Raw genomic sequence first — 24,709 nt, 5'->3', positions numbered from 1 at the left:
ATTAAAACAGTGTATCTATAACAGAACAGTTTATTCAGATTTATTTTGAGGAACTGATAATCACAGTTAGCTGTTATCCAGTAGCCGAGTGGCTTTTGTTCATAAATGCAGGCCACTTATAACAAGGTAGGAATTAATAATGAATCAAATTCACCAAAAGAATGGCAGAAAACCTTCTACAGTGGAAGGTTAAAGAAAAACATCTCTAAGTGTGATGACACCCCGGGGAACCAAGGCCTGGTTCAACAGAGAGCGTTTACTCACTGAAGTCTGACTGAATTCACTGCGTGAGGTCAGCCTCTCTACACAGATGCTATCAGACATGCTGAGAGGTACACTGCTGACAATCACTTCTTTCTGCAATAGATAACAGGAGCAGGAGCGACCTGCGTGTATCAGTGTTTGGGAATAAAACAGAGTAAACACGTACCTCTCTGGACTGCCGTGGAGTGCTTCCAAGCATCATGCCTGGGGAGAGACAACAGAAAAGAGAGGAGAAAATCAGCACTTAAGTAAACAACATGTATTTGTGTCCTTGTGGAGGAGAGTAAGGCGTCTCGGATGCATCACAGGCTCCAGTAATGGAACACTTCCTTTCACTTAGCATGTCAACTTTTGATTCACCGGCAAACCCCTGATGCTTTACTAGTCCACAGACAGAACACAGGTGGCTCTGTGTACCTGAATGTAATGAGCTACAAAAATTATGAACAGAGAGAGAGAAATACAGATAGAAAGTCAGATGCAGACCAGAAGAAAGACGCAGCATGTAGAAGACAGACAGATGAAGAGAAAGACAGACGGATAGACGGAAAGATGCAGCATGTAGAAGAAAGACGGCTGAGGAGGTTGCTTAGTTTCCAGAGCAGCAGCAGCAGAGTGATGGAGACACAGATTGGTTTTGTGGCAGCCTCGTAGACAGGTGCTGTAAGAATGGGCAGATGTGCGGTAGGAGGACAGACAACATGTTTAGTGGTCCGTCTCCAGCTGGACATCTCCTTTCCTTCTCCCCCCGCCCTATTCAGCTGATATGTAATCAGGCTGACAGCTCTGAATGGGGCTGCATGGCTGCTGATGGGGGGGAGCAAAGACACCACTGCCTGAGTGGCATGTCACTTCCAATCTGAGGGTGGAAGTGATAGGAACCTGCATGCAGGGCGGTGGAGGGAGGGCGGCTGATGCAGGCCACAACCTTCCCTAAGTGATGAGATCTGTAGAGCCCTATCTCAACACTTAACACGCCTCAGTGGGGAGGGAATCAAATGTGTTGCCCAGATGCTGTGTTGTTTTAGATTAGTATGCGCTGGAGACCCTGTGTTGCTGTCTGGCTCTGTGTGTTGAATCTTGTCTTCATTCTTCTGAACGAGACACTGGAGGAAGAGTGGGTGGAGGAGGAACGGGAAATAAGACGAAGGCTGGGCTAAGGAGGTGGCGTGTGACATTTTCTAATCTTGTTTGGGCGCCACTGAGCTATTTGATCTCCTAACCCTAATGATGGCTCGTGTATAGGATGTGCATCTTTGCTATCGGTTTACTTTGGCACATATGAGACACATGAATATTTATCACAGCACACACAGATGCCACTGCCAGGGAAACACATCCAAAGCTAACAATAGTAAGGTCTCTCTGTGTCTCCTGTTCTGAACTGATGGGCAGGTGTGAGTCGCACCAGCAGCTCTGACCATCATGTCAACATACACACTGTGTTATCGATCTTGAAAACCCCATCACGGTGATAATTGAAATCTCCAAAGGTTTAATTGGTGGCATCTAAGAGGTGTTTTGTCTGGTTACAAGTTTGTCACAGCTGTTCACGTCTGTACTGTCACACTTTCTCATTCTGTGTCGCAGCTTCAAGCAGAACAAAAGCCCTTTATGGTGTCAAGCTGCAGAACCATCGACAGACGTCACGATAGAAACATATGAAGCAATATATCTAGCTCCTAATTCCACAAATGTCTTTCTGTCTGTAGAACTCATAGCTCGCTAACCGTTCTACTTATCGTCTTTCACACTTGGCATGTGTATTGTAAATGGTCCACGGAAGCGAAGGAAGTTAGTGAGGGAGGGTGCGATTTGGACATATGGTAGGTTCAATATGAATAAAAATAAACAAGCGCCCAGCACTCTGCAGTAGTCAGTGTGCCTTTAGTCTTTGGACCGAGTTGAACATGTCGTCTTCTACATCATCAGTAACTGGGTCAAACATCAGGTCCTAACCACTGCCAGATCCAGTTCCTTGAATATATTAACTTTATTCATATCATATCACATCATGTTTCAGGAACAGGAGGAAGAAATGCAAAAATTCTAAAATGTAATGTAATGTTATTTAGATTGAAGCCATGGCACTTAATTGAGTGCCTAACTTGTGCTGCTCAGCGCTCTGACTTGTTAAGGTTGTTGGGAGAATGAATGTGACATGTTGCGATTTGATTTAATGAATCTTGTCTTGAATTCTGACTCTGAAAAGGCAATATTCTCTCAAGCAGCGAGACAAAATTAAATTTCATGAGGAGAACATCTTTCCAAGATAGAGTATAACTGAAACAAGTAATATAACAATACAAACTGAATTTCACTGGGATTTGTAAACATCATTTATCTCTTTAGTATCTTTTTGGTCGAGGGTAATAGTTGCTGTTTGATTGCAATTTCACACTCAGTCAATTCTGTTCAGCATAACTACGCTATTGATTTTTACTGCTGCACAGTGAAACACTGATGAATTGTTAAGACTTGAGGTTTCATCCATTGAGATGAAGGGAATTCATCCTGGTATTTCCACACAAATGTAGAAACTACAGATGAAATGCAGGTTTTGAATGGAATTTATCCATAGGTCCAGTGTGTAAGATTTAGGTGAGAGGGAACTATTGGCAGAAATTTAATGTAGAATATTCCTCATGATGTTTTCACAAGTTAATTTCATCTAAATTGTATGAATTGTAGTTTTCATTATCCCAGAAAAAACCCTTTATATTTAAATACTTTATATTTACATCGAGGGGGTCCTCTCAACACTACTTATCACAATATTCTACACACTGTACCTTTAATAGTCTAATACTGAATGTTTTTTCCAGGATAAAACTTGGAAGTTGGTTGAGAGGCTGAATAAACATTGGTTGCATTAAAGAAAAACAAAATTCTCTGCAGCAGTGACGGAGAGATTAAGGATAAATGCACCAAAGGGGAATTCAGTAATGGGGAGAAACAGTACACCAATAAAGCTGGAGTTGTTTTTATCTGCAGACGTTAAATGTCACATACTGTTATTTTGAAGCTCTAAAGTCCTCCATTAAACTCATACAAAATGTTGGCAGTGCAGATCAAAAGAAGTCCTCTGATAAGTTTTACTTTGATCAGGCATTTGTCAGGTATTTCATTTATGTTTTTCTGATGATGGAAGCTGATTTAAAAGCAGAATAAACTCTTGAGCTTTGTCCTCTGTTGCCCTCTAAAGTAACCTTGAGTGTCCACCTCTCTTTGCACGACAGAGCCCCTTGAATATTCATGCAGACGTCCCAGCTTTACTGCAAGGATCCACATAAGCAGGGGCCACATCATTAGTGGATCCATTAACATCCTTCCCTCTCAAAGTCCCTTGTACAAGTCTCTAACAGAGACACACATCAAACATCCTTTTGTCTGCCACCGCAGCCGAGGACGAGCAAAGCACAAAAACAATGTGAAATAATGAGCTTGTCAAGTGAAGGACTGTGGCCCCAGTGCTCGAGCAGAACTTGTTAAGTGTTCAGTTTTAACCAGAGACAGGCCGGGAGGGGGCTGGAAGCCGCGCAGGTCATGTCCTCCTCCAACCCACTGTTCAGACCACCCTGCGCCACCATAAACCTTTCATTAGTCATTCAGCACACTGAGCCAATGTGACCCAAACCAGCTACACCCCCCTACCTTAACAAACCACCCACACCTGCACTCTGCACACATGCACGCTCCTTCTCCACTTGACTCTGTGTGGGAACACAGGGCTCTGGCTTGCTGGTGTGGTTTATCAGAGGGAAAAACGCTGAGGAACCGAGGTATTAGGCTTTAAGCTCTGGTTCATTGATGTTCTAACTTGTTGTGGTAAGAGATAAAACAGTAGCTTCTGTTGGTGCAGAATTCCAGTAGGACCGGACCAGAGAGAGCGGCTGCTGGGGGGAAGCGGAGCTGATGGGTTAGTAATCAATGATTCAGGTTTGGAGTCGTGCTTGGAAAGGCTCTCTAGAAACCAAACACATCTACTATGATCTCAAGTATGGCTCATGAAAGAATGCTTCGAAGGTTTTTAGACTTTCAATGGAGTTTTTCTGTTCAAAACACAGTATTGGCCGAGAATGAATCACTAATTCATCTTTAGTCCGACTTTTAACTCTGCACCTCACAACTACTGTCCAATGGTTAGTGCTGGAAAGTAAAAGTGCTGTTGCAGTATTTTTTGTGTAATGCTGCTAACAAACCAAAATTCCCAGGAGGAAATTGGGTTTTGTTGCAGTCGCTCCAGCCAAAAATAGAAATGTGGATAAGTGTATAAAACAAAGTTTGCAGAAACATGTGCATTAGAATACAATATATAAAAGAGAGCTAAATAATAATATGTAAAACAACTTTCTCTGGTTTAACTTGAAAGCTGGTTGTCATCATAAACCCCTGAGGCCTTCACTTTTTACATTGGATTACAGCAGGAAATACAGGCCTACTTTTAACATTCTACAGGAAAAATAAACTGTAAATGATGCACTGTCAAATATTATCTACAACCAAATTGCTTCTTATGTGTTAATATATCATCATCATGATCATCATCACAGGGAACATTCAGGAGAAGAATGAGAACGGTTATTATACTATTAGACTCTTTTTAATTTTGGCCACTTGAGGGCAGTGGAAACAAAGTGCGGACACAACATTTATTACCTCTTATAATACTTGGTCCACCACTACAAACACTCGTGTTGGCTGAAAGTCAAATTTAGGCAGTAAGCTACATCTTTATGTGCAACTGTAGCAGAGATGCTGCTCTGTAGCGTTTTACCACCACACAGCACCATATATCTTTGGGAGAGTTGTTCCAGTTGTTAATAACTAAACAGTACTTCTCATCATACTGAGATATCTGGTCATTGAAACATTTCCTAAAACATATGTCTCAGTCACAGGATTCCCACTGTCCTCATCTTAAAACTGAACCACTCACAGACGAAGTGCCATGAGCAGTCGACTGGCATCAGACGGCACGTCACCTAGGAAAGGTCATAAAGTGTCGGAGCTGTAGAGTCGTCCTCTCAGGTCAGATGACAGAGCTGTTTCATTATTACTGCAGTCTGCGTGGTGATAGCTTCTGTATTCACCTATCATTTCTCTGCCTGGCTCTGTGTCCTAATTGCAGTGTATTAGTATTTACTGTTTGTTTTGGTCATAGGGTAATTGCAGGCTATAGATTTATGCTTGAGAAGTGTTTTTCTTTTTTCTTTTTACATCTGTAAATGTCACAGATCAGAGCTGTACACACCTGAAGCATTGATTAAAAAAAATTATATTGAATGTGTGGTAACAATGTGTATTAACCTGCCTGTCGATCAGCCTTCGTAAACCCAGTCAAACCATTCTTCAGACCTCCTCCGTTCAATTCGTTTTTTACTGCCCCTAAGAGGCAAGGATGGAGTTATTAATGAAATCCATGAATTACACAGTGTTCACACAACGCCATGTATAGGCCCCGTTTTCACATTTGACCCCAGAGGAAGGTTAAGTGTTTTGGGGAAAACAGTCATAAATCGCCCAGAATGTGTTCTCTCATTAGTTGAAATTCAAATGAAAAAGAGGACACATCCTGCGAACCAACCATAAATAACACATGCTTTGGCTCATAATAATCTGTGGCAGAGCACGGGCTAAGCATACAAAGACGACATCAACATTCAGCGAGATGAAAAACGGAGCTCGGTGGAGGACTATTTATGATGTGAAGCTATGGTGCTGAATTAACACCTTTGCTCTATTTTCAGAGCACTTTGCTTCCCTGCTCCGAGGCAGTGCAGCTGCTCTGCTCATCATCACTCTGAGCATAACTACTGATCACTACCGCAAATCAGTTTATGAAAGGGTTAAGTATGCTACATTATAGCTAGTTATAAAGTAGTGTATATGATTATTTTGTCAAGCTATAATCGTAATGTATAACAAAATGTTTGATCCCAATAGAGCTGTTCTCAAAAAAGCACTTTAAAAAAGGCTTTATCCTTAAATAGCTTTTGACCACATTTCTACAGACAAGATCCTTGAAATCAGAAAATTAAATGACAAAGTTGAGGCAATTTGATTTTTTCCTCTCTACGGACTTATTGTAAAATCCTTCATATAGAGCCAAAATTGGGGACAAAAATGAATAGTAAAGTGAAACTGCCTCTGCGGGGCAATAAAGTCCTCAAACTCTGAATTTTTTTCCTCATGCTGGTAGCACTTGGCACTGAACACAGCAGGAGAGAAAATAATGAACTGCACAGATAGAATTCTGCTGAAAGGGGGTATCAAGTGTGGCACTGATTACTCTTTTGACAATTCATTTTGACAACAATATACTCTCAGTAGATCCTACTTGGGGTAATTTCAAGGTTAGGAAATGCAAAGGCTTCCTAGGGCAGATTACCATGGAAACAGAGAGAGTCGGAGAGCTGTATGCGCAGGTGTGGTGGGAGGCGGATTGTTTTCAGTATCACTCAGAGGATGGGGCCCTGCGACTCGCATGAGGAGGGATTTGTAAACAAATGCTACCTGTCAGCGGCGAGGGGTTAAGTGAATCATCTCAGCCGAGACGAGGTGCAGGAGGTTTTAATTGGCACATGTCTTACTGAGATGCTGCGGCACAGTTGACCTAGGCGAAGAGTACACACTGCAGCACTCCCTCTCTGCAAACCATTCCCTTGCCAAAGACAATGGGAAGTTGATGGGATACAAAAAAAGACCAGAATGAGAGTGGAGTTTCAGTTAAGTTTTCTGCATCAAAGCCTGAAATTTGTGAGTTCACACAGTCAAATGTGTAGGCGGAGCAGGCGGAGCTGCTGTGTGCTCTCCTGGAGCTCGCTGAGGCACGGCTGGATAAAGGGGAGGATTGGGCAGAGGTGATGATGACATGAGAGGAGTGATGGGCTCTGATGTTGCTGTAGCCTGAGCACTGAGTCAACGATTCAAAGGGGAAGAGACAACAAACCCTCTGTGAAGAGAACCAAACTTTACAGATGGATGTGTGAACAAAATAGTCACTGGGAGGTAGCAAGAGTAACTCTCAGCATGTAGGATAAAAATAATCAAAGGCCTCCTGCTGTGGACATCAAAAGCCATGTATCAGAAATCTACTTAAGTTGTAACAATCAAGGTTTAAATCCCAAATAAAAAGAATGAATTTATTATTGTAAATCATTATACTATGACCCATTAGGAGCTGTGTTTGAGGTGGAGCAGCAAGGTGGTAGGGAAAGGCTGACACTTGAAATGGGGGTGGGATTAGCTCCCTTTTTAGTGGACAACACGACTCACTCTGTGGCGCTACACACGTGAGAGACCGAGGGGCACAAGGGCAGCTGATGGCAGCTGGCAACCCAACAAACCTCCAGTCGAGACAGGACAGGACACAGAGCATGGATGCTTTTTCACTCGACAATCTCACTAACCATACGACAGCGTCTAAGCTGGACGAGCACGGAGCCTGGCGTAGCTGGAGCGGACGCCGAACAGATCAAGGCGTGGTTTACTGGCCCGCTGGTGGAAGACAACAGGTAGTTCTGCTGGAAAGCATAAGTAATCCGTAACCTCCCTTGTCAGAGAGTCTGCCTGCATATAAGTAAGTGAGGCGTATACGATTCGAGTACGACTCAAGAAGTAAATGTTACAGGAGAATGTGAAGCAGCTGGCGATGAGAATAGACCTTTCATTTATTTGTAGTGAGCCAGGTAGTGTTTGTTTCGTCTAGTAACAACTATTTAATAATCAATACCTCAATGTTTGAAGTAATTATGCACCCCATACATTTTTTCCACCAAAGAATAGAAGCAATCAGAATGAACAAGATTTGTCATACACATTAAATGCTGTGAAACCGGTTGAATTGAAAACTGAACCAACACCAACTCCCTACATCCGTCTTTTGGATCCATACTTTATCCATACTAAGCAACAGACCTAAGGATTGACAACACACTGACCAACCCCCATGTGACCATCACCAGTGCACACAGGGATGTGTCTATAGGTAACAGCGCACCTTTTGTCTGCATATGCAGATGACACAGGCGTCCTTGGAGTCCTCATTATCTTCGTTGTGGCCTGTCAAAAAAATCAATAATGGGCTTTTCCACCATTTCTTCCTTCCTTCACCTCAAGGTCTCACAGACAAAGAAAATGCTTGTCAGCCCTCACACAAACCAAACCAATTTCATCCACTGCAACCAGCGTGCCATCAGCACTGACGAGTGCTGTCAACAAAAGATTCCAGTCATCGGAAAACACCCAGCGACAAATCTTCCTGCTATACACTATGAAAAAAAAGTCTAAAAGGTGAAAAGTCTGGCAGCAAAAGTTACAGTAAAATGACAGTAAAATACTTATACCTCTTCTGCAGAGTTTTCTAAAAAATAAAAATACATACAGTTAGAAATAGGTTGTGTATTTAATGTAATTTAACAGTCAAGACCAATTAGCAACTAAAACAATTTCCTATTATATTAATTATGAATTATAAAATGTTATCTTGTGATTAATACTTTTAGTAAAATTGTAAAATGTGCATTAAGATGAAAACATAAATGAAAAACGCGCACAACAAAAACACAAATACAAGTTTCACATTTTAAGCAGTGACTGATTTGTCCAGATTTTTACTTGACTCATGTGTCCATGACTCAGATTTAGTAAACAAGTCTGCTCGTTTTATCGTCAGCATCCATTGTTGCTCACTTATGTTGTGGTTCTGTTGGTTGGCTTTTGCTTACGGGTTTTCTCTTAATGCCCTTGGGTGAGATGTCTCACCCACCAAAAATCTGCACATTCTATGTCACTCACTCACAGTCGCTCACTCAGTCGTGTTAGATGAAACCTTTTAATTATTCATCCTAAATGCAAAACAAGTTCCTAAAACTTTGACATGCAATGACCCAGCTGATCACTCTCTGCTCTAAGCTGGAAAGTGCACACACCAGTATCAGCGTGACGACTCATTCTGCTGCCCCTTTACTCTCCTGCTGATACAGGACAATCACACACAGGGGGGAGGAGAGGGGGGGCTGCTTCAGCGAAAGCTTTATTCCCCTTCTCCCCTCTACATGTTACATTTGAAATGAATAAATACACAGCAAATGAAAACTTGCTTATTCAGCATGTTTCAACGCAGCAGCAACAAGGGGCCGTTTCTTGTGCTGCGGGATCATGGACAGCTCCATGGTGCTGAAATAAGGGCTTCATTCAGCTGAAGGGTTTGAGATGAAAATAAAATCCACCGTCACATCTTAAAATGCAGATATGTTTTCAGTATTATCTCAAAAGAACATCTGCATCTCATAAAGGAGGAGAGGATTCTATTATTGGTTAGAAGTGTCCTGCTCCATGTATTGTGGAGAAACTTCAGTTTTCCTTAATCAATTTTTTTTCCCTTTCTTGACATTTAAGGCTTGGTTCACCTGCTTTTGAAGGGATGAAATGAATTGTTTGATGACCTCTTTTGAGTGTTTCCCCCCCCCACACAATTTTTAATTTCTTCTTGATAAAGTCAATACCAAATCCTTTTCATCATGACCTCTGGGTACACTGGCGCTGCACTGAGGTGCTGTGATCGGATGCTGCTATGTCTTCGTTAAGCCGCCGTGCTCCCCTGTTCACCTCTATTTGCAATGAGATTGGGAGCAGGAATTGGCTCTGTCACTGTTTACCCTGTCTTCTCATTTGAGTTAGCGTCACGTTCTCTTACACACCCCTTGTTTTCCTGTCAGAACACTACTGATTACAGCAGGGACTGATGAGTCCAGACATGTGAGTAAAACACAGAGAGCGTGGCTGAATGCTAAGTGAATAGTTAAGGGACCGGTCTCGGCACACTGGTAGATCAGCAGCTCCAGAATTAACCCTTTGCCTGCAGTTCACATCTGTTCATCACATGGACTTCAAATTAAGTTGGATCCATGTGAAATAATGACTATATCCTCAGGATTCTACTATCTTAATTAAGGCTTATTGTTTTCTGCCAATACAAAACAATTTCTGAATTATTTAAGTAAATGTAAATAATTTTATTTCTATATGTAATAATGGTCACAATAAATGTAAGAAGGTTATTTCTTCCTATAGAGTAACAAACTTAAGACTGTTATTTCCATATATAAAGCAATAAAAGTAAGATTTTTATTTCTCTTCATAATGTAAGATTTTTACCATGATAACATTAAAACTTTTACATATAGTATATTGCTTCTCAAAACTGTTACTGAGAAGAGGAAGATTTGCAGATTTTACACATGGCTGCACAACCTGGTGCAATTTCAGTTCCTTGCTAACAAGACTTATGCTCTATTTGAGTTAGATTACTTTCACTATGACTGGTCATTTAATTTTATATAATCAGGACAGACGATTCTAATTTTATCCATCGACACTTTTCATGAGTTTAGAAAGTGAACTTTCTGAAGCAGCAAAAAAGGGAATTGTGAGGGCTTTGATTGACAGGTGTGATAGTTTTGGCCTCACCACATTGTTGATTCAACAAACTGAAGTATTTCTCCTGTGGTTTAGTGATTTTCATTTTGAGGGATTAACATTTTGTGCTTTTTAGTCACTTTGCTGGAGAGGGTCAACTAGAGGAGTATTAGATTATAACCTTGTCAATCTGGTCAACAGTTAGTAATCTGAGTCAAACAACAAGATGCCTTAATCCTGTATGAGCAGATTTACACACATAGTGCTAATACAAATGTCATATAACCCTCCCCAGTGAAGATAATCCATTTCAGAGAAATTGATAATTGCAACTAGCCTAAGCCTTATTGGCATGGTGGTGTTACTCACATGTTGCTCACATTGATTAGTTGTCATTAGCAAATGCATTACGAGTTGGGACGTAGAGGACAAGCACCACGGGTTCACTCCCCTAAGCAGCTTTATTTCTTTGCCTTGGAGCCATGCATTCTTAACGTGCCTGCTAGTTCACCTTTGAGCTCTGACCACAGCACAAACAAGACCATTCCAGGCCTTCATAGCAACTTCTGATTAGCCTCCAGCACTTCCCTGTTCCTCCTTCCTCGCCTCTGGTCTCGCCTCTGTTTTGCTACGCATCTCCTCCAACAAAATTCTTTCCCGCTCCAGGTGCTGCTCCTTTATTTCCAACTCCCCTACCTCCTCCCAAGTGTCTTATCTCATCTCTCCCCTCCACTCTGGTCATCTTCAGCGCATCACCTCATGGCCTCCAGTCTCCAACCTGTAATTTCCTCTTGCCCCTGGCTGTGCCCTCTGCATTGGTCCCCAGCTACATTCATAACCAGCAAAACAATAAAAAAATAGCACCCAACAATAAACAGAACAATACGCCTACACAATTTGTCCCATTACATCTCCACTGACTATACGGCAGGTTTCTTTCTGTCCTCAACACTGCAGGGTGATGACCAGGGAAATAATGATGACAAACATTTCATTCGTAAAGGTCCAGTGTGTACAATTTAGGTGAAAAGGAATGTATTGGCAGAAATTGAATATAAAATAATCCTAGTGATGTTTTCACTAGTGTGTTTCATCTAAATTGTACAAATGGTCTCTTTACCCTAGAAAGGTACCCTTTATTTTTAAATACCTTATAAATACTTTATAATTCAGAAGCTGGTCCACTCTACGTAGGCTGGCATGTTTTTAACAGTAGCCAAAACGGGACAAACTAAACACCTTTTGAGTTTTTATTACAACTGAAGGTTACCACGGGCTCTTTTTCCTGTTTGGAAGGAAAGGGTGAGTTTAGGGGTGTTCAGCAACATGCAACTTCACCACTAGATGTCACTAAATTCTAAACACTGAACCTTTAAACCCTTTTTCTAAATAAACAGAGGACTCTTGTCCCACAGAGCTCTGTGTTGGTTGGGCTCTGACTGAGAGTGGAGTGTGTGTGAACATCTGAACAGAGCAGCACTTACTCAACCTCTCTACAGCTCTGTGCTAATGAGAGGTGTGTGTGCGTGTGTCTGTGCATGTGTATATACTGCAAAGGGCTGTCGCACTGACTGACACTCCCTTATGCCTGAAATAACTTACACACGTCAGGTGGCTGTTGCCCCAAGGTCCCCAGAGCTGAGGTGTCATTTAAGAAACACAGCTTGTTTTTGCTGCAGCTAACAGTGCATGCTGCTGACTGCCAGTTATGGAGAAAACAACCCCCCCACCACCAAAAAAACCAGCCAACAGCTGAATGACAATCAGCAACCACACCACTGAAAATACTGATGATGAAAATGTGGCTGTAATTAAATGCTTGTAGCACTGTAAACTCTGCTAGTCCTCTTCATAACATTTATTATAATCTTAATCTTCGCTTAATTTCTTGATCTAAGAGGTTAGGTGGTGTAAAAATGCAGGGAAATGGTTAATTGCTTTGTAAATTACGATTACAATTGTAACACACACACAAGAAGAAATATATATATATATATACATATGTGTGTGTGTTGTGTCTTGATGCAGACGTTTTGTTATCAACACATACAGCAAAACATTGCAGAACAAACCACTAAAGGAGCATGAATTCAGTTTGCGAGCTATTTTTACTTCATTCTGTTTCACATTTTTATTACATGTGAAGCAGCCTGCTGGGTATTCATACACTACACACTTGCTTAGAAAATCTGCTGAAAACCATCCGTGGCAAAACATGTTCGATCCCACACATCTTCCCTGCATCTGATAACCTGGCTTCAGCATTTAAAATGCTCATCGAGCCCCGAGCCCGTCCTCGCTCTGCTCTTTCAGGCTACTTTCTTCTTGCTGTCAGGGAAAATGCCAGAGAGATGCGGTGAGAGCCATGCTCCACTACCAGTGCTGGTAATTTGACAGCGGGCAGAGACTATGCAGAATAATTGGAATAGCATTTACGTGTCATTGTGACACTGATGGAGAGAGCTCAACATTTAACGTGTCTGGAATGGTGGAGGGTGAATGCAAGTCGGAGCATCCTGGAATAGATTTCACAAGTTGTCCGGCTAAAACAGTGGTGGGTTAATCAGACAAACTAGACGTCTGACCTTTTCTCAGAGCCCTTCGTGTCTGAGGCGCTTTGTGGGAAAGCAGACCAGAGCAATACAAATGATGATTTTGGCAAAAGTGTGGCCCTGAACAACAAGCCAGTGCTGGCAAGAGCTGCAGGCTTTCTGATGTCTTAAATTGGACCTAACTCAGTGGGGCAGATGCATCCAGAGATAACAGGATGATATGACTGGCAGCTTTCACACAGTGATGAGTGTTCAGAGAGCCAATCGCCCCATTATCAGCCGATGCAAAGAGGGACAAGTCTTTTTTTGTCTGAAAGTGCACCCGTCCAACAGCAGTAACCAAAAATCCAAAAGCATCAAGATGATATGACTGAGTGGTTTACAGAACTTTTGAATTGGTCCCTTTTACTGAACAGTGCATGTCTTTAACAGCTTCCAGTGTGGAAAGACTGAGTCTTCCCATTAGCAAATGACACACGAGCAAACAGCTACAGTCTGTGTTTTTTGGGGGGGATACAAATTAAACAAAAACATCAAATAGATCTCAGCTGCACTGGTGTTTTCATACTATTTGGACAACAGGGGCTGCCATGCTGAAGAGATGATACGTTAATTTCTAATAAGTTGTGTTTGTGAGTCTGCCAATGGTGATGGGAGATCATCAAGACGCAGACAATACAACAATTGTGTTTGTAGGCTCTCTGGCGGTGCTGGTGAGTAGGCGAGGAGGACTTCCTGTCTCCTCCTGTTCTGCTGTCACACTGGCCGCTGCTGCCAGCCTCAGAATAGAGGGACAGCACAGAGACTGGCAGGAATAGTATGGTATCAAAGGAAATCCAGTCAGTGAGGGATATTCAGACAGCACTCTCGTTCTTTTATTCATTGCCTGTGCGCCCAGAGTGACTCAGCTCACTCTCCTGCTGTCAAACCCTGTCATTATCCATTAGTGCGTCTCTGGTTCGCCGGGGACCGCCCACTGCTGCTGCTGGCTTGTGTGAGTAGGTACACTAGTGTGTGTGTGTGTGTCATGATCATGTGCATGTGTGTGTTGTGTATGTACGTGTGGCTGCGTGTGTTCTCTGTGTATATACTTGAGTTTAGAGTTTGCCCTGCAGGCTGGGGGTGGGCAGGTTTGCTGATTGCTGTGGCTGCTGTGATGCCTTGTTAAGCACGGTGAGTTTGAGGAGCAGTAACAAAGGCTCAATTACGTCCATTCACACACATAGGAAAGTTAGATCTCTGGCTAAGCTTGAGCCGATGGCCCTGCATGTCAGTATGTGTGTGTGTGTTTTCATGCCTAATTGTCAGTAACTGATTCATTGCATTTCTACATTTAGCAATGCTGAATTTCCATAAAAACAATATTATTATTCTGAGTCCATTCCCAACCCCAAATGGTAATGTTTAATTTTATGGGTATTTTATGGGTTTTATGGGTATATTTTATTCCTAATGATTCCCTTTGACATTTTCTGGAAAGAAGAATTTAATTGGGTTCTGTTTGTTAGGAAAATTGGTAAGTAACCCAAGTAAACATGCATTTCTGGTAAATTAATATTGGAAACTTTATAAGCTTTATTATGGATTTTCAACTGTGTGTTTTTCTGCACACAATTTTTAGATTTTGGGATGTTCAGCACAGGTCTTGTGCACTGACTAAGATCCCCTGGTTATGAGAGCAATGAAGCAATTGGAAGTTTATCTATAAAAATCAACTCAACTGGAAAAATATTCAGAAAAAATTACAATGAAGTCTTACTCCCAAAAGAGCTAGAGGAACATGGATATAATTTCAAGTAAGAAAAAGTCAGATAAATATGAGAAAAAAAAAAGATAATACTACTAATGTGACATAATTAGACCACTTGACAGAGAGCCAACCACCATATCAGAGGCAGATCAATGGGTGGGGCCAGGGGGCAATGACCCCAGCTGAAATCTGGTATGCCCCTGAGGTGCCCCTGTCCTTTCAGCTGTCTTAAAAAGCGACCTATGTAAAATACTCATAATAAATGTGATCATTTGTTAAGTAATTATTTAATTTATTTAACAATTTCCATAATATATCCAATGATGTGCAGCTTCGGTCAAAGCTATAGAGCTAATAGTAAACAACTTAATGGTGCATTTTACTGAATCAAGAATTGTTGGACATAGTTTGGCCCCTCTGTGTACATATGTGACTATTGGTGTGTTTTCTGTTTGTTTAATGTTTTGAAAAAACGTAAGATTTTAAAGTAAGCAAAATAACTAATATCAATCACAGAGCCACCATGGACCCTCTGACATTTTGACATAACTTAGAGAATCAGAAAAGCACATTGTGACATGGCTGCTTGCCGAAACACAAAATCTTGCCATCATTGTTCCACGATACTTTTCCTGGTATAATCAAAAGCTGTGTCCAAAATCATTTCCCATATTTTCTCTTTAGCATCTGACTTTTTGTTCAAAGGTCCAACATCTAGAGACCAAAGAAAAGGGAGAGAGACCTGGAGGGAAATCACACAGAGGCCTGGAGCTCCTCTGTTAATCTATATGAGCTGTTTGCAGTCCAATGGTCAGATTTGTGCAAACAACACCAGGCAAAAATTCACTCCACTTTCTGTCCGGACACATCAGAAGTTCAGCTTGTGTCACACGGTGCCAAGCTGCTAGATTTGTCATCAGGAGGGCTGAGACATTTAATAGGCTATCTTTTACCATTAACATGCTCTGTACATGACCTGTACAGTCTGAAGTTCCACTAATGCAATTTAATTTCAACCTGCAGTTCATTGAAAACTGACTCATCAGGACATGTACACCTGAGAATTGCAATTTAGTTAAGCTGCAAGGACCCAAATGCTAATGTACAACCTATGGTACAACCCCACATTTCTGTATGACTGTGTGTATGTGTGTATGTGTGTGTGTGTGTGTGTGTACTATAAGGCTAAGGAGGCTGGGCCTTAGGCATTGCTCCTCTTCTCTCTCTGCTCAGCTGTGTTCCCTGAGGAGGGCAGGCAACAGGCCAGAACTGCCGGGCTGGTAGAGATCCAGATAAGATGGACAGAGGGGGAGAAGTGGGAGATGTGCACATCAGTGCGTGTGTGTGTGTGTGTTAGTGAATGTGTGAATGAAGGTGGGAGTGCCTGTCAGGGAAAAAAAGCACTGGTGAAATCAGATGAGAGAAAGAAAGGAAAAAGCAAGGGGAGAGAGAGGGGAAAACAGATATGTTCCGATGGATAGATGTTATATGGGACAAAGATGTGACTGCAGCATACTCACAGGTCCAATTCGAGGGCCCAAGGCCACAGTGTATTATTTGCATTCTGTGTTTAAACTGCTTATTTAGGCATTGAGCACATATTGTAATCTGCATTAGCATTTCTTTGAGCATCTTCTAGCTCGGTCTCCACCAACTCCTGAAGACAATATCTGGCTGTTTCAGAACAAAATTACCCACAATGTTCACCACCTACTTTTTAACTTCATCGGCTGTTTGGTTCGGGGCAAGTTGTTTACACTTGGTTTATAAGAGCAACTACGCTGTTGAGAGCAGTGAGACTGAACTGAAACCATAAAGCTGACGGCCATAAAGCCCACTCACTACAAAATACACACAGTGCAGTGTGGGTACGGCAGCTTTTCATGTGTTAAAAACCAACTGTGACAAGACCCAAAAAATAAAATACAATAAAATAATTAAAGTTATGTCACAAGTGATGATGCTTATTTCTTTTGCTGTGTTTGCAGAATTCAAACAAACATAAAAATAAAATGTCATTCACATAAACTGCCCCACAATAGTATGAACTCTGGTTCTTTCATTTCGGGAAATTAAAATAAAGTGCTTTAAAAAAAAATCTTAGATCATCATAAAGATAAGATGAAGCACAACAAATCTAAATGGTGAAAGCAGCACTTCCTTTTATCTAACTTTTTCAAGTGGAAAAGAGAGAAGTGGGTCAACTTGCCAAATTGCTCCACAGTGCATCTCAAATGTTGTCCTCTTAAGTGTAGAGTCTATGTAAGATTATTACAGGAGGTGCAGGAGAACAGGAAGGAGGAGTAGCCAATGTACGACATTGTCTTCAGTGTGACAGTTTTTTTAACTGATTACAGCGAGTTTAGAAACTGCTGTAAAGCAAACACTGGTATTATAGAGGCTCAAACCAGAGGCAGTTTAATAAAAGTGCTTGCCGATAACATAAAAATACACAATTTGGTTTAAACATTCTCACTTTTTCGAGTCAAACTCTGAAGTCTTTTTGTTGTTTTAGCTTTCAAATACTCAGTTGTTTTTGAATCCAGAATAATCCACCCACACTATTTTGCATAGAAGCAGAAAGTGGATTTAAGTATTATTTCCAGATATGAAGTAGTTGTCTCTACTGGTCAGCTTCCTCTGCAGCAGCATCGCTAACAAAACTGTGCAGGCTCAGTGTGTGAGGGCTGTTATCAGATCGGCATTAGGATCCTCTCTGTTTCCTAAAGCAGTCCCTGAACGATGGCACTCACAGTATGTCCAGCGTTTAGTGTAACTGCAGCATCCAGATTGTCTACACTTGAATGAAAATGGAGACATAAAGCTTCTTTTGCAAACACCAACAGTGCACAGTGTTAATGTACACAATGAATAGGGCCATGAAGGGCCATGGCAGCCAGCCAGAGAGAGCTGGTGTCAGACTTGGAGTGGGAGGCCGTTTAACTGAAAGTGGTGTTCGTAGCTTAAAAATTGGATATTCATTGTACTATGAAATGAGTCGGTACAAAACGAACCCTTTAGCCCTGTTATTTTGTGTGAAACTATTTGGTTTGAGTCTCTCAGAATCAAAAGAGCGACAACTTTACAGCACAATTGTAAACGGAGAATACTGTCAACTAAAGTTACCTGGAAGCTGCAGGAATAAGAATAAAATAAAATCAGCAAATGAAGTGAACCTGAGGCAGGTTGAGGGGGCAAGTTAAAAAGAAAGAAAAAGAAGCTTTATCACAAAATAACTTTCATAAAATATCAATACATGGAAAATAATGGACTTCTCCTCTTCAGTTTTAGAGAACCTCATTTACAGGTGAGCGGTGGAGGACTGTGGTCCTGATGGGCAGCCGCAGAGCTTTGTGTTGCTGTGTGTTGCAGAAGGTTCACCTCCACGCCCGGTCATCTCTGGTTAAAACTATGTAAATTCTCCAACACTATTGTGCCGCTTTCTATTTGATGCTGCTGGCCTAAAACTTTAATCTTATTTTATCATTGCACTCATGCCTACAATGGAAAAGTGTGAGAAGCCGTTCCTTGCCCCTGCTGTGGCTGTTGCCTATATAGCACAGTCTTTTTCTCTTGTTTTGTAGTGTGTTGTGTGCCATGAGACTGTGCTGCTGCTGAACTTGGCCAGTTTCTACCCTCGGTGGATGAATCGACTGACAGCTCTGATGTTGCATGAAAAGCAGGTTTGACTGATGAGGGCTGTGGACGAGCGGGATTTTGGCCGGCGGTGCGTTGCGAAAGCGCCAGCTCTATGGGAGCTCTCTGTTATTGAATAAGGCTCACTTTGAACCCAGCGCCTTGCTCTGTGGTGAACATTGGTCTTATAACAAATGTACCAGTTCTTCAGTTTGTGCAACATCGAGAGCAAGGACAGAAACCCTGGTGGGCTGTGGGGGTGGGCCAAAAAATAAGAGACAAGGAGACAGAAAGATATGGAGAGCAGAGCGAGAGAGATGAAAAAGTATGACACCAAGGGCCAGAGTGTGAGAAACAAAGATAATAGGAAAGGGGAGAATAAGAGAAACAAAATGCAAAGAAGCACAATAAACAGAAACAGAAAACAGCCGAGTGCAACAGCTCTATACTTGAAATATAACAATGACATAAACCATGAAGAGGAGTGGGCAGAGATGGGACCCTCTCCACAACCTGCCACACTGTAATTATCCATGAACCGAGGCCAGTCATTCAGAGTATGTGTTAATCACATGTTGATCTGGTATCAGGAGTGGGTGAGAGTCAATTGTCTGAAATTGGACTGTTTATTATACAATTTTATTACTTGATGCTTTTTGTCGTATAATTTGATTAAAACAATATTGATGGATCCAGCAGGACCACATTTGTGACTTGTTCCTGAAGCACATGCAATGTGCAAAAAACAATTACCCATCCATCCATTATCTGTCTCGCTTATTCTCTTCAAGGTTGCAGGGGGGAGCTGGAGCCAACATCGGGCAAGAGGCAAAGTAGACAGTTCCCCAGAGTATCAAACAAACAACCATTCACTCTCACATTCACACCTAAGGTCAATTAAGAGTCTCAAATTAACTCCGGTCTGCATGTCACTGTGGGAGAAAGTAGAAGAGCCTGGACAAGGCCCTTAATAATATGGCACCATCATACCTTAAAGAGCTCATAGTACCATATCACCCTACTAGAGCTTAAAACCTTCCTTTATGATAAAGCTTATAGTTAGAGCTGGTCCAGGCTTGTCTTAGATCTGCTCTTAGTTATGCTGCTATAGGTCTAGAATGTCGAGGGACACATGACACATGGAGCTTCATTTTCCTCTTCTCCTTCCTTATCACACCAAATAAATGAATGTCTCATCAATACATGTTACTGACTTTACTTCTTCCCCGGAGTCCCTGTGCCTTATTATTCGCAGATCGTGAATCAGAGATTGTGATCATAATGGCGGATCCTGTATCGTGCTGACATCTGATCGTAGTGATGGACCATGATGGTGATGACAGCTGATGGTGGATCCTGATGGTGGATCCTGATGGCGGCAGTGGATGAAGATGATGGATTATAATAGTGGATCCTAATCGTGGTGGCTGCTGATCGTGGACTATGATTACAACAAGACTGCCTGATATACTGTCTACTCTGTCTTCCATTACTGACAGTAATTCCTCAATTAATTTACTTTCCATCATGCTACAAACTATTTACCCTACCGATGCTGTAATTACTCTTATTTCTCTTGTTAATTAGCTATATTATTAGCTATATATTCGCTCTATATTGTTTGTTGTGTGTCTCTATTATCAATAATTGTGAAAATCGTGAAACCGTGACGATAATCGTGGCACCAAAATTTCATAAACCTGGTATAGAGTAATATCTTTTAGGATACATGTTATACTTTAGAAAGTACATGGTCATGCCACAATGGGAAAATCAAATTTCATTGCATTCACAGACACCCCACCCCCCCCGACAGTCAGGCTCACATCTGTCTGAGCCTTATATAAATAATACTCTTAGCATTAGTAAAGCTTCCATGAGTCATGTGTTTACTAAGAGAACACAATAAAAAGCCTCAAGGGAACTGCTGCTATTGAACTGAACCCACTAAACTATATGTGTATATAAGTGAGGAAGCATGAGTGCCACTTGGAGATGTTTGTCATGCTGTTTTTATGCTATTTGTCCAGTATAGTTTTAGTATTCCATTTCAAGCTCACATCACATTAGGAAATTAGACCAACTGATCAGTTTAGTAGATGCACGGCCACGTCACTGAGATACTAGAGGTGCTTCTTTGCAGCCTGAAGCTGAGACAGCCATCACAGCATAGCTCTGAAGAGACATTTAGGCATATGCTCACAAGTATAATTTTTTTGTTAACCAGAAAGTTCATTTTTTTCTCTGACAAAGAAAAAAGTTAAAAGTCTTGGAGGTTACCCTTAAATGGGCAAGCTAATGCCCAAAAATTTAGGAATAACTTGAAATATTTACCTTATTCATCACAGAAGAATTGAAAATGGTGGCAGATCTGTCTGGACTTTAATGACCAACACATGAAATAATAATAATAATAATAAAAAATTCCTTTTGAAAAGGTGCTTTGACATACAAAGCAAACACAAAAAATACATTCACACTGATAAAAACAAATAATGAATCGGATAGCTGAAAAGAAAGAATAAAAAAAATAAAAAATGAATACAAATAAAAACTAATAATAAAAGTGATAAAACATAAAAAGATAAGAAAGATAACATCACATAAGTCTTTAAAGATGATTGAATTGAATCTGCAAGCCTTAAAATCGACTTATATCATGTAAAATATACATATACATTTTATTTTATACACCACATGGATGGATACTATAGTTAGTACATAACCTAACATATTCAACATGAGGTTTTTGACTGATTTGGTCTTTTGATACCATTAAGGTTTACTTAATGTTGTTGTGTCCCATCAGGGTTTGAACATCGGGGAAGCATCTTGTCACGCTAAGGAAGCCATTTATCTCTCCTGTGCATCAGTCTGATAGTACGCCATCCATAGCGGCCACGAGTGAACAACAGAGCGAGTATGACATCCGCTACCAGGTAGATGAGCTGTCAGTAAACTGAACATTAAAAGGAAACAGCAGATTGTTCAGAAGAGGAAGGAGAAAGTCAAGTGCCTTACCAGCCATCCTGCCTAATGATAGTGGCCAACAAACCACAAACCAGGACAGCTCAGCCTTGCGTCATGTCGGCGCGGCATTATTAATGACAGACACTTAAAACCTTATTACACCCGCAGCTCGTGGGGACGCCAGATGACTTTAAGGTTCGGCCTGACAGGGATTGGCCAGGTAATTAATAAATGAGTCACTTCACTCCATTTGACCAAAATAATACTGCGCTACATTAATTCCAGAAAGTAAAGCAGAGAGTTTATAAAAGTGGAAAATCAGCACAGCCACACAGTCTCACTCTCCACATGAACGGCAGCTGGGTTACAATAGCTGTTAATGACTGTCAAACAGCAGCAATGAATAGGTGAGATTATGAGCTGATGTAATAATGTTACTCTTCATGGCCAATTTCTATATTCAAAGGAAATTAAATAGCTGAAGTATGACATTGCTATCGTCTTAATATCTGCCATTAATCTTCACAATGCTTCCACAGAAAATGGGCAAGGAATTCAGTGAGCTGCAGGATTGTCCACAGTGATGATCAGCCAGAGCCAGAGCTGGACTTACTGTAACCTCTGCAATCCTTTTCAAAGCTTGTTTTTGAAATTACTACACTTTAAATGACACGGGTCATTGTGATGAAGGTTTATTATCAAATGCTGCAGTTCCATAAGCTTGACGCAGATTTTTTGTTTCTTTCAGCTCACAAGCTTTGTCCCAATAAAAAGGCTGCCTGATTTGAAGGATGGGGCTGAAAGCTGAGCTGAAATGAGATGGTCTGGCCTACAAAGGATTTCCATGACCGGCATCACCAGCTTGTCCCTGCCTTACTGCTGTCGCCTAGCAACAGAGCTGCAGTTGGGACACAACAAGAAAGTTTTTATGCCCCTTGGTTATTTAACCTGTGTACTGTTAGCAGTGCAGCTGAGTTGAAGCCTGAGTCATTGGACATCTTGCTCGCGTGTGCCATTACCACTTTGAAAAACACATTGTCACAGAAGTGCAATGAATCCTGGGATAGGTTGGCCGGTGAAGGATCCACCGGTTGGAGCCTTACGGCCCCTGAATTGGGAGTTTTATGGCGTGCAACTTTTTATACAATCTCACTGCTTCAATACGCAGGTTTTTAAATGTAAGGTTCTCATAAGCCTGCTCCATGTCACCTAAATGATAGGCACAAAAAATCAGAGACTAGCCGGTGAACATAGGGGATTGACTGGTCAAAAGCTGTTAAAACAAAAAAATTAATTAATACTGCTTTAAATTTACATTTTCCAGGAAAATTAATTAACATAATATTGGCCCAAAAGCTGCTATGCTGGATTTTATTTGTCTTGCTCAAAAGCACCTTAACAGCAGCCTGTGAGAGGGAAATGTCCTTCTTTTGTATGCGGCTTAATGCCTTTTGTGTCTTATGTAAAGCTGAATTGCCTCACTGTTGAGAGGAATTATCCAAATAAACTCGCCTTCAACTTGCCTTCAAGTTCCCAGACTCTCACTGCTGAGGTTTTCTAACACTGAACCCTTCACAACCCTTCTCTATCCAACCAGCTGTATGGAGAGGATCTTAATAAAACTCTGCACCAGCAGTCAGCGAGGAAACAGGAAGTGTTAGGTGTTATTTCTGCTAGGTTGCACCCTTCATCCCCCACAGTGCTGTGCAGTAATTGTGCCACCTGACAGCATGGAACACTGCCTCCTATTGAGTGTTTCCATCATTTTGAAGGTTATGACACTTTGATGTTACTCAAGCTGCTTCATTTGAATATCGAACGTCATGGTCCGTGTTTAAAATGGCTCTCTGGTGTAAATATGAACCATGTCAAACATGTTTAATGAACACACAGTCCCGGAATGTGTGAAGCACAGTAACAATTAGAAGTGGGAGCAGATGTGCTTCATCAATGTTGTAAAATATGACTCATAATCAGGACTGAACTGCTTTCAGTTTCATTTCTTTTCATGGTAAGGGGATACAGTTGAGTTGAACATGTATATGAGATTGTTGATTTAGCAGAATATGTATTTCATAGATCATATACAAGCATCTGTACACATTTGTCCAAATTTCAATATTCTACGAATGATTTAATGTTAGACATACCATATCTTTGGTTAGGTTGTTAAGTTGTGAGGCAGCATGTGATCATGGGAGTTGTCTCCACCATCACTGCCAATTAAATATAGACAATAGTGATCCATAATGAGAAGTGTGTTTTTTTTGCCTTCATCGTATGTCGTTGGCCTGAGAGTATATCAGAGATGGCTAAAGCCACGGGTAAAGCAGATATGACACAATTGAAAGGAAATTAAAAATTGAAATTAAATGGGAATTTCTCTGGGGTTTAATACTATTGGAAACATTTTGGACAGTGTAGGTACCCAGGCCAACAACATTCTTCATTTTTAAATGAAGAATTATTACATATTGTATCTTTAAACATGTAGAATTGATGCTTTGACAAAAATATTGACAGTGATTAGACATAAATACAAATACAAAGTTTGGACAGTATTACTAAATTCTGGGGATCAAATCATATTCTGCTGAAGCTGACAGCAGCCCTGATCAAACTGAGCAGAGTCTGTCACTGTAGGAAGCTGCACCCACTCCCTCACCAGCCTGGTTAGCTCTGTTCATTTATTCTGAATATTTGGTTTCTGTTAAGAATATTTGTTTCCCTGTTTGTGTTGTCAGCTAAATTAGGATCCACTGTAGTTAATACATGCTTTGTTTAAATGAATAATTTTCATTCAAATATTTGTTTAATTGTTGTTTGTTTTCCTTTGAGGTTCACTTCCTGGTTGAGGCTGGTGCTCATGAACCAGCGCACATGAATGCAACATCTCCACCAGGTGGTTTCAATGAGGACTAAACCATGTAGGAATGAGGAATGGGGGGAAGGAGCAATTGGTTTTCTTTTGTATTTTCCTTTTTGTCTTAATCTTAGGTAACATTAACTCTAGCCTTAACAATTTGCTGTAGAGTTATTGTACTCTTTAATGTATCAAGTTAATGACACTTTATTAATGTTCTTGTTTGCTTTAATTGTTTTCATTTTACCTTTT

At 41.0% G+C, this 24,709-nt stretch overlaps 1 protein-coding gene across 1 annotated transcript in view; it reads right to left on the bottom strand.

The window, feature by feature from the left end:
* Positions 1-24,709, bottom strand: part of LOC109624922 (carbohydrate sulfotransferase 8) — a 166,609-nt gene that overhangs the window by 5,635 nt on the left and 136,265 nt on the right. The window contains exon 3 of the mRNA XM_020079851.2: positions 431-468. Coding sequence (XP_019935410.1) covers positions 431-468 — 38 coding nt within the window. The remainder of the gene's footprint in view (positions 1-430; positions 469-24,709) is intronic.

Source organism: Paralichthys olivaceus, chromosome 1 (assembly GCF_024713975.1).
Source record: "Paralichthys olivaceus isolate ysfri-2021 chromosome 1, ASM2471397v2, whole genome shotgun sequence".
NCBI lineage: Eukaryota > Metazoa > Chordata > Actinopteri > Pleuronectiformes > Paralichthyidae > Paralichthys > Paralichthys olivaceus.
The sequence above is the reverse complement of the archived record's forward strand: the minus strand, read 5'-3'. Positions and strand labels throughout refer to the sequence as shown.